General features: G+C 42.9%; 1 protein-coding gene across 1 annotated transcript; it reads right to left on the bottom strand.

Annotated features, from left to right (window-relative positions):
* Positions 1–3925: 3925 nt before the first annotated feature.
* On the bottom strand, positions 3926–7233 carry LOC131881717 (peptidyl-Asp metalloendopeptidase-like). Its single transcript, XM_059228662.1, has 4 exons — positions 6559–7233; positions 6196–6493; positions 5815–6082; positions 3926–5731 (listed from the first exon to the last, which is right to left on the bottom strand). Exons 1-4 carry the CDS (start codon positions 6592–6594, stop codon positions 5524–5526), a joined length of 810 nt encoding a protein of 269 aa, XP_059084645.1. The 5' UTR covers positions 6595–7233; the 3' UTR covers positions 3926–5523.
* Positions 7234–11625: the final 4392 nt, after the last annotated feature.

Below are 11625 nucleotides of genomic sequence, written 5' to 3'. Positions count from 1 at the left end.
CACAACTAGAGCAGTTTGATCCACATGTTTTTTCTTTATAATTGATCCCCGAAGAGATCACAACTTCTCGCCAATTAGGTGAAATTTGCAAAGTTGAGCCCAAAGCCATGCTTGGGGTACCCTGCAAACGCAAGAATCCAACTTTAATCAATGTGTCAGAGTCAACACATCAGTGAGGCCTTTCATTGAGGCCACCTATACAGGGTTGGGCGTAAAAACGGTTATCACTTAAAATTTATTTGACAGCAAAATTAATTAATTAATTTACATTAATTTCACACAAACAAGTGTTGGTGCCATAACCATTAAGTTCATATAAAATTTATTCGAAATGACCGCCACGATTCCGCACAATTTGACCTAATCTCTTCTTCACAGATGCACAGCTGGCACGCACAGCCTGCTCTGGGATATTCGCCCAAGGATTTCTCAATTGCAGACATCAAGGCATCTTTCGAGGGTCTGGAGACGGCATTTGCTTCCTTCTCCACCATACCCTACATGGCAAAGTCAAGGGGGTTAATATCTGGTGAGGAAGGAGGCCACATCTCCTTGGTCCAAAAAAGGTCAAAATTTTGTTGGCTCCACTCTTGGACGACGTTTGCTGCATGGGCAGGGGCAGAATCTTGTGTAAAGCAGACTCTTTGCCCAGGAAAGTCTCTTTGGATCCAAGGAAGCACCTGCTCCTTCAAGAATGTCAGATATACCTCTTAATTAATTTTTACTCCATCTGGAATCCGGAAAACTGGCGACTTCTTGCCATTGCTGGCCACGGCGCACCATATCATGATGGAGCTTGGCTTCTGAGTCCGGTACACGGTCTTGACGCTGGGATCGACCTTTGAGATGTCCCGGGAGAGTACCCTGTCATTTTGAGAATTAAATTTCCTCATGACATCAAACAATTTCTCATCACTGTAAATTACCATGACATCCAGGTTTGCTGCGAGCCAATCCTTCAATAGTTTGCTTCGGGTCAATCTTTTTGATCTTGTGGCAGTCGAGAGGAGTTGACGTCGCCTCAGTCGGTAAGGATGAAGTCCAAGGTCCTCCTTGACCACTCTTCCCATGGTCCTCCTCGAGACCGAGTACTCCTTGGCCATGGTGGAGATCGACCGGGCCGGATTTCGCCTGACCTTTGAACTTACGGCCTTTACCAAGGCCCTAGTCCTCAAAGACCGTGGTCGACCAGATCCTGGTCGTCTGGAGTCTCCCCCCATCTCCTCAAGTCGTTTTCAGCACCTCCAGACAAACATCTTGTTGACCTTCAAGGTCTTCATGATGGTGGCCGTGGCCGCGTCCTTTTTGAGGAGCTCAATGACTGCAGTGCGGTTTGCAGTTTGGCATATTTCCGATAGTTTTGTTATTAAAAGAAACTTTGTTTACAATGATGTATGCTGCTTTTATGGCGGTAGATTCGAAAACTTGAAATTTTTAAATCGATCAATTATTTTCCAAGATATGCCACAATGAATTCAGGTAACCGTTTTAACGCCCAACGCTGTAGTTCGACGAGCCTTGCGTGTTATGGTGTGGTGAAACTCCACCATCAGGCACACGTTACTGCTGACGTGAGCCCGGATACGGACGTAGATGTAGTGTTATGTTTGTCTGCGACGATAAATCTTGGGTGATTCCATCTTCACTACCTGATTTGAAAATCATTAGATGGAGTGTGACTATTTTCTGTAACCTGGAAAGGTCACAAAAGGCAGCCTCCGACTTATTATGTCTCAGTTTATTCGAAAATGACGGTTACTGTGCCTCGTACTTACAACCAAATTAAATGGAACTCCAGAAATGGTGTTGCGGAAAAGTTTCTGTACTTGATTATCAGAAAAGATCGACGGAAGGTTGCCTTGTTCGATTCTCATAGGGGAAGAAAGTTATGGGGAAAATGTCGTCCGGCACCCTGATTTTGGGCATTTTGTGGGGGGAGAACTGAGATAAACTTTAATTTACAATTTACTCGCACCACCAATGTTGACCAATCTATCTGCGAACAAACTTCCAATTCAGTACTGCCGAGATTATCCTTGGATTAGTTTTTTTTTGGGTCAGATCTAGTAGCACTTTCTGACCTAGAAAACCAATGACAGTACTGGATAAAAATCTGCGGACAATCTGCCTGGGCAGTCCAGTTGGTTACATCAGTACCACGAACCAATGATGATGTGATCTTGAGTAAGCTGTGTTACAAAACTCAGCAAAATGACATGTTTTTTTCAGGCTTTTCTAAGTGCCACAAGAAATGTGATCTCCAGTATTATTTAAATGACAGTTATTGTTCGTCCATTTATTTCATTTTAACCTTTACATGATATCTGGTCTAGCAACGAAGTTGAGTTGGCAGGCCGAGCTAGTACTTGAATATAGGGTTGATCTGGAATGCTACCTAAATATTTGTCCAAGTCTGACTTGAAGGATGCTACCAGATCAACAATGCCTGTGCTGAACTCATTGGAGCCCAAATGGGCGAAGAATATTCAAGATGAGGCTGAGCAATCGATTTGTACAGAGTTAGCATCATGATACCATCTCTGGACTACAATGTTCGATATAACCAACCACAAGTTTGAAAAGTTTTACCCACCTTTTACTGGATATGCTCATTGAACTTTCCATTATTTTGGAGGACTACACCCAAATCTTTCAAAGATGAGACCTGCTCAATATCTTTAGGTGCAATATCTACAAGTGGAGTTATCAAAGGCCTTGAACCAAGGGCCAGAGAGTGGAATTTCATTCCGTTCAAGGCCATATTACTCTCAGTAACCCAAAAGTGGATTCGATCAAAGTCCTTAGCAAGGCTACTGGAATCTTGGCCATTTCTACCAGAAACTAACTTTGTATGGTCAGCATAAGAAGAGCGGTGTGATTCAACGAACGCATTATCAAATTGGCTCAATACCGCCATACTGTTTGTTTAGACAAGCCTGTAAATTGAAATAAATGTCAAAATTCAATACGTGCACAATGCAGTTTGGCTGGGCATGTCGTCTTCAATTTTTCTCCATGGAATGATGTGAGCTGTTCATGAACGCCTTTACATGAAAGCAGAATTGAAATCTATGTTTGGCCACGGAAGAGGAAGTACATGCCAAAATGATTTTGGGTTGCCCTCTTGCAAAACTGACTCAGAGATCGGAGAGAATTAAAGCTGATGTGCACAATCGAGGTCTAAGAAATTGGGCTCTGGTGTCAGCATAATACCAACTCACGACTCTAATGACATCATAATCCATCAGACATATATAACTTCTCTAGCTCTTTGTCGCAAGTGAGCAATGTCATACGAAGCTAGATAATTTGTGGATATTTCCGAGGAAACCAGTGGTCAGAACTGGACAGAACAAAAATCGACTTTGAAAGAATTTCTGCCACTTTCTGCCACCATTTTCTGTCAATTGGTCAAAAAATGGCTTTTAATGATTTCCATCCAAGTTATATCCTCATTGCCAAAAATCATTTTGGAACGAATTTCTGCCACTTTCTGCCACCATTTTCTGCCACCTGGTCGAAAATTGCTTTTAAAGATTTCTCATCCCTGGACTTAACTGCTCAAAGCCTTGGTTGCCCTGGATAAGACTCCCTTGTATATTTAAAGACAGGTGGAGACATAAAAAGGAAAACGGAACTCATATGATCCATCACTTCCTTCCCAAGTTTGACAACCCACGATTAGCGAGGAAACAACAACCAATTGTGCAGTCAAATTTAGTTATCGAAGAAAACAGTCAAGGAGAGTAGTCGAATTTGAAACTCCCGGAGGAGGAATCTCTTGCCCATGTAGTTAAGTCCTACATTCTTGTATTTGGTATGGAGCCAGTGTTGAAGTGCAAGAAAAGTAGGAACTATTTCGAAGGGCAGATATCTTCATTATATGATGGCAGAGCTTACAGGTGGCGCCAGATGTCACCCATTTGTACAATATTTCTTTATCTTTTGTTTGCTGCATTATCTAAAGATTTTAAATTGCCAACACTCTAGAGCTCTTAGCAATCAGTCACTATGTGCTTGCTGTTAGAGGGTAACCTAAAACATTTGATTGTTGTTTTCTTGAATTTGCCATTGACAAAGGGCAAAATTATCAAATTGCCAACCGGTTTCTTGTAACCAGTCAAGTTGCCACAAGATTTGGGGAATGATTATGCTTTTTATTGGTTAGTAAAAGTTGCTTCGAACATAAAACAAAGGGCATGCCTTTATACAAAAAGTTAACGTAAGGTTCTGAACACGTGAAACGAGAATAACATCAAGTCCCATGATCTATTCTTATCTTTATAAGGCTGAAATAAAAAAGAGAGTTTGTTAACGTCTAGTCCATATAGTCCAGATAGTTGACAAATCATGATTCACAAGGCTTGCTGGGGTACCGTATTGGTAGAGCATCCGCTTACCAATCGCGAATCCTTGTTCGATTCCAGGCTTGCCAAGTCCAAGCTTCTTTGCTGTTTTTAAATTACAATATAAAATACAAAAATATCACAATAGGTTTCTTGGGCATGGCTAGATTGGTGCAAACAACTGACTAAAAAACATGCATTTAAAATAGATAATGTATAGATGACTAGAGTAGATTAATTTGGTGACTAGAAGGATTGACTAGATGTTGCAGGGTTTGACTTAGATCCATCTTCCATCCGGGACACCACGTCCACCGGTCCACCCCAACCACCCGGGCATTGATGTCTCCCCCAGCGTGTCGGTCACCCCACGGTTGACCTGCCCCAGTCACCGCTGCAACCACGGTCATCCTGCATGCATCCCGTCTCTTCTGGGCCCAAGTTCCGCATTGGCGTCCTCAGCCGTCTGGCGGAAGGTCCTTCCACCTGGATGTGGCTACTATCGGCTGTGCCATGTATGATTACACATGGTGACTGTTGACTAGATATTTATTGATCGGTTGTGGAGGTATTTATAATGAGAAAAAATGTCTATGGTGAGTATGAAGGTGGGAGCATGAGTATTGGTAAATGTAAATTGATGTTGGTGACTAGAATATAACAAGAGTCAAACATTAAAGGACTCCTATGACTGATTAAGTAACACTCAAGTGTTTCCTTTTTCTTTTGGTCGATATGATTTTCTTGCTAGTTGGGAACTATCCAAAAAAGTAGAGAAAAGAAGTATGAAATTGTCAAAAAGTGTGGAAATGAAGATTTCTCTTTTGCATCATCATGATTCACTACTGATTCTCTCTTGAAGCCTAATGTGACTTTTAGGCCTCTTTTGCGCGCAAATTAATCGCGATTTTCTGTAAATTTTGATCAAGACCACAATAGCAGGTACACCTCAACTGCGCCTCCGTTTGATGCTGACTTTCCCAAAAAGAAATCAGGGAGTTCAGATTGATTAGCAAATTCGCTGTTAGACCAAAAATACTGATGTTATGACAATTAAAAAAGAAGGATAAACAACAGCTTAAAATGTTTTAAAATGTGAATGTGAAAATGAGTAAGAAAAAGAGTCGAAAATGAATGAAAATACGAAATTGACAAAAAAGAATATTCGCCCAAAAAGTCATGAATGTTTTCTTTTCAGATTTGATTTTTCATTCGCGATCCTACCGCATGAATTGGTGTCTGAGCCAACGTTGGCATGTGCCCGCGCATTTTCTCGAACCGTTCGTGCGCAATTGTTCCGGTCATCTCCAACTGGGACATTTTGGAATGTTACATCTGGGTTGGAATACAAATTCACCGTCGATCGATAATTAGGAGCCGAATATCTGCAACAATTAACGGGTTTCGTGATACAACAACATACTTTTAGCTATACGTACAACTTGTGGAATGGTTGAAGTGAACTTACGCCAATGTGGTGCGGTGCCCAGTGCCAGGAATCAGATCACCATAATAATAATTATCGCTTTTATCAACCTCATAACGGGCGCGATCATGCCAGCATCCCAAGTTATGGCCAATTTCGTGGCTGAAGGTGTAGTAGGCAATGGCGCAACTCCTCTTGGACATCCCAAATGCACGAAGTGGGCCCCCAGCAAAGGCTACTCCACAAGCGCTTGCATTTTCAACAAGAAGATGCGCGAAATCTGCCGTTCCTCGAAGATTGGCTGCATTTTCTGAGAATTTTTAGTTAAAAAATGTATTTTGTTTCCCAATCTCAATTGCGGAAACCATATGAAACTGGTGTTGGCCTATCGTTCAAAACCACCCTAAGAATGCTCCATTTTACCTTTGATCGCTTCAAATTGGTACAAAATATCAGCCTTAGGTTGATTTTCAGTGATATTGTTCAGTTGTTCCGTACAGAGCAATCGTAAACGGAATTGGGTTTGCGAGTTTTTGAAGCAAGCATTGGCTTGAGCTATCATGTTGGAGATGTAAACATTCACGTTGGATTCTGCTGCGGCAAATTCCTTCGTGTAGTAGATCTTGATGGTGGCCACGTACGTCCCATCCGCATCTTGTTGGAATTGACCTGGCTCTTCTTGGTCCTCAACATCTCTAAGTTCTTCTAGCGCAGTCTTCGTCTATGATTTATGGTAAAATATGAACGTAAAACATATGATGCAAAGGAAAGGAATTGAATACTAACACTCAACACCAAATCTCTCATCGTGTAGCATGACATGGGATCCTCCACGTCCGGGTCCCCTTGGCTAAAACGTGGCAATCGCCTCTAGCTTGGTCTCAAGGCGCCAAGTTGAAGACTTGGTCATCCTCATGAATGACGGCATTGACCTCATTGGAACCCGAGACGAAAAAAGTGATGGTCACGGAGTCCAACAGGTCTTCAGATTGATAAACAGCCGTGGTTGATCCGGGATCAGGTCCTGTCCAGAGAGTGAATGCAAGAGGTTTTGACAATCATCTCTTACCTTGGAATGAGCGGCCGAGATGATTACTGATTACTTGGTGAGGAATCAACCAAGCTGACCTGATCTCCATTGGGCAGAGTCAAGGGCTGGTTACTTCTCAAAGCAGCCAGGTCAACAACGACTTGCTCGCAACTGATCCATTTGCCGTTCTCACAATAAGGAATGGGACCTGATTCGGGATTGGAAGAAAGTTGCACAAAGGATTTGGCAGCAACGTTTCTGAAAGAAAGAAAAAAGATAACCGTGTCGGATTGATTTCCAACCGGGGGATTACAGCTCAAGTTGCGATAATGGAACGAACCGAGTGGCAACTCTGGAGACCAGTGTCAACAGCGACAAGATAGCTAGATTGCTTAAAGCTTCCATGATCTTGAACGGCTATGTCTGATAGTGATGGCAATGACGCTTACGGCAATATTTATATTGGATCCAAATATCTACGTATAGTGGCCACGGTGGTATTTTTCAACTCCGATTGTTATTAGGTTTTTAGGGGAGGAGAAAATATTTGATCATCTTACTGAAGATGTTGTTTTCTGATTATCTCAAAATGGGACCAAATACTGTTCATCTTCCCTCCCAAAATGCAAAATATTATTCATATTTGACATGTGCTAGTGTCCATATCTCATACTATTTCCTTACTAGTTATATGAATTTAGCCGTATGCTATTCACTGGGATTGGACTACTCTTTTGTTGGTGTCATAGATTGCCCCTCGACATACTTGCAAAGACCGATGTTTCTCTATGCATCATCATACATATTGATCAGAAATAGCAAACTAACAGATGGTATCATGCACACTGAATAAAAAAATATTCAAAATATCCAGAATGAACAAATAGTAGATTTGAACTCGTCCTAAAACGAACGGTCCAATAGCCATGGTCAATTGGTTCCCATTTTTGGCTGAAAGCCTAATTTTACGGCATTTTAGGGATTTTGGTCTTATTCTGCAAACTGAAATTGTTGACCAAGAATAATCAAACGAGAGTTAGAGAATAGGTACTGTAGCAAGAATTCTCCCAAATTTCTAGAGCCCTTGTAATTGTTGATTTTTTTGTTGCTTGAGGCGGAAAAGTTCTTGATGTGGCCTGTCTTGTTTCTTTTGTCCCTATGTGTTCTTCTATCCGACCAACAGTCAATGGATGCGTCAGCCATTGTTGACCACATTGCCAGGCCAGAGTTGTTGCCTCGCGGAGGGCTATATCTCTAATTGAGACTTGACCTGTCTTGACGAGTAATGCATCATGGCCAATATTTCTCCGACGTGGCAATTGAAGAGCAGTTTTCATTGCTACACCATGGAGAGAGCAGAATTTTCTTAATGTCGGATCATCTTGTTCAAGGACATTCACGTAGATCTCGATGCCGTATCGGAGTTTTGAGGTAAATATTGGCTCAATCATGTGTAAGACCACGTCTTTTGGAAGGTGCCAGCTAAGGCGTCGCAAGATACCAGTCCTCTTTCGAAGTTCCGGCCCAAGGTTATCTAAGTGGGATTTCCAGATCAGCTGTTAGTTGAAAGTTATACCTAGTAGCTCTACTGATTTGGATTCCAATATAGATGCATTATTCCTGACGACCGAAGGGCTCTCATTAGACCTCAAAAAACATAATAAACTTGGTCTTCGAGGCGTTTGCTGCCAGTCGGGAGGCTCTCATGAATTTGAAGATTTCGCCAGCAGCAATGGTTAGGCCTTTTCGCACTTCCTCACTCGTCTTGGCCATTTTGTAACAAGTCGTATCATCAGCACAGCTAAGCACTTCTCCACCCGTCAATGTGCCATTGTGTCTTGTAACCGGCCCTGCTAGACTTGCAATTTCTTTGCCGAAGATTTTCTGCTACTCATGTTTGACTAAGGTGGCTTCTGACCACTCCAATTCTTCTTGTGTCACCTGCGAAAGCGTTTTACCGATCTTTTGTGACTCAATCCCTATGGATATCGTTCGTCTTCTTGCCTTGGCCGCTAGCCGTTAATGCGTTCTGGGACCCTTACAATTCTTGTCCAAGAGCTGTTTCTGTCAACCAATTGGTCCAGAAAATGGTCGTCGTCCTTGTTTTCTTTCGCTTTCGCCATAATGCAAGTATGCCTTTTGTTTGCAACCTGCTGTAGGTCTGAAATTTGAACGCGGTATATTTGGACCTCCGGTATGACTTCCTCAGCCAATCTTTCCATTCCCTCGTCCCCCGCGACTTTGGCCGGGCACAAGCTTGTTGCAACCACTGGTTGCTTAGGCCAGTCGATTTTTGATTTGGAAAGGAATTCTGGCCCTTTTGACCAAAACTGGAATCGATCTTACGTGTTGATTAAATACTGACCTACTTTGATTGCCATAAGGAGACCAATTAACTCTGGTCTAGCACTCGTCAATGTGTCCTTTGCTTCTGCTCCTTGCCGAAGATTTGTGGGCATTAGTGAGCTCTTGGAGAAGACTAGTTGTGAATCATATTCTTCATTCCGCATTGATACAAGATAAGCGGCCACTCCCATTCCCTTCGTGCTGGCATCGCTAAAGATAGCCACGCACTCAATAGGCCCTCCTGTCCATCTGGGAAATCTAAGCTCTTTGTGGAGTGGAATCTGCTTTATCCATTGCTTAAAACGATCCACTGCTTGTAATGCAATCGTATCCGGGATCACGTCCCCGTTATCGTTCATAACTGTTTCGTCTAGCAAGTTTTCATCCCATTTGGTCTTGTTCAGCCATAACATTGGTAAAATGTACTTCGCATTATCATTGCATTGTTTGAATTTCTCGTCCAGGTCAAATCTGAACTCGTCTGCTGTCAAGTCCAATTTTAGTCCAAGAAGTGAAATTACTTCGGATCGATCAATTCTTTCTTGCTGAATAGCGTTCAACATCATACGTAGCGGTCGATTTAAAATGGTTCTCCACCTGAATTTCCGATGCCATTTTGTCACTCGTTATTATGGGTTCATTTGGTGAAATTCCTACATTTTTTTTTTCTCCCGACCAGAACTTGCCAAAATCAAAGTGCTCGTTCGTATCTTTCTACATCATCGGCAGTTCGTAATTCATAATGTCCGCTTCTGAACACGCAAATACATTTGTTCGTGATTTAATAATAAGCTCTGCCCCCTTTATCATTCATCTCAATTTTGGACGTTTGGCCGACGGTGCACTGATATCGGGCGCTACTCTTTGTTCATGCATCATGAATTGCGAATAGTATGGCTGTGCTATAAGCACGTCTAAGAGGCGAGGGTGCATCATTGGATATTCCTCTGTCAACGTAATATCTTTGAAATGTGGGTATTGTCTAGGGTCTGAAAAGACTGGTGGCAAAGACTCGCCAATCCTGTCAATTGTGGTGGCTCGAATCGGGGCTGACACAAATGTTTCAAGACTAGCAAGTCTAAATTTCCCCCATTTTTCGTTCGTGACCACGGTTCCCTTCCCCCTCCCCAGCAACGTTCATAATGAGCGTTGTGGGTGTGCCTTTCAATTGCCCTCTTTTGGCAATACCTGTCTGCAACAAGCAAGTATTTGCGCCTGAATCATTCAAGGCTCTAACCTTCAACTATTGAAGTGTATGTGGATTCATTAAATAACATATGATGGTACCTGATAACCCAATAAAAACAGATGGACCACAAGGCTGTTCGTAGGCTAAATTAAAGGTAGAATGATTTATTTGAAACCCCGTAGCGGGACCGTAAACAAGTTTATTTTTTAGAGACACAACGCCACATATTTCAGACAAATCTTTCTACTTTCCGCCATTTTTTGGTTTCTTGTTCTTGATGGGTCGTTTCTGCTTATCAGCGAGCTTCTCGGACAATCTTCTAATTTGACTTTCCATACTCTTGGCCCCTTTATCCAATGGTGGCTCTTGGGACATTGGGCGACGTCGCTTCATCCCATCATTTCCCCTTTTACCGCTAGGGGGCGGCCTCCGTCGCGACCAAAAACAAGAGGAACAGTCCTGTCTTATTTTCTGGAGCACATGAGGATGTGACGACTCCCGCTCGTATCACTGATCCCTTGACACCAAGGGCATTGAACATAACACTTGTGGCCGTTGGCAAAGGGGCGGGCACAACGAAAGCATCTCGCTCGTTCACGGTATACTTTTGTCCACTCCCGATACGTTAGCCCAAGGCCTTTGGGGCACTTCCCGAGCTGGTGGTCGGATCCGTCCTCTTCACAAAGGAAACAATTCCCAATAGGACAAAACTAGCGGCCGTCGAGACACCAGAATTATCGGTGACAGCAGTTGGGGGAGGGAAAGTGGACGATCTGCAACCTCAGCCATGCGGCGAATTGATCATGGCATTCCACCATTCCTTCCTTCCAAACGGGAAGAGACCCTCTATTCTTGGAGGCACCTTCCCATTTTAACTATGGCCGTTACACATCTTCCGTTTTTGGGTCAGCTGTTATTTTGGTCAATCGAGAAGAGAATGAGACCTACCCTAACCTGACCTAACCTAAACTTTCGGTTGCAAGGGCCTGTGGGCGCCTAGACCGCGGCGCAAGCCTGTGGCAACTCGGTTGCAAGGGCCTCGAAAACAGGGTCAGATTAGAGCTTAATTCTGCAATGAAAAACAAAAGATTCCGCACATCGAGATTCAAACTCACGACAGACAAAAGTCAGTTCAGGGTTCATGCGTTCTCGATCATCGCAGTTTGTTGATGAGAGAAGTGGCAACGTTTTTACTTAAAGCAACTACATGCAGAGAGAGTGGCAGCTGACCCAAAAATGGAAGACATGTAACGACCATACATTTTAACTTGTATTTTTGCTTGCGTTG

The sequence above is a fragment of the Tigriopus californicus genome, chromosome 6, assembly GCF_007210705.1.
Source record: "Tigriopus californicus strain San Diego chromosome 6, Tcal_SD_v2.1, whole genome shotgun sequence".
Taxonomy (NCBI): Eukaryota; Metazoa; Arthropoda; class Copepoda; order Harpacticoida; family Harpacticidae; genus Tigriopus; species Tigriopus californicus.
The sequence above is the reverse complement of the archived record's forward strand: the minus strand, read 5'-3'. Positions and strand labels throughout refer to the sequence as shown.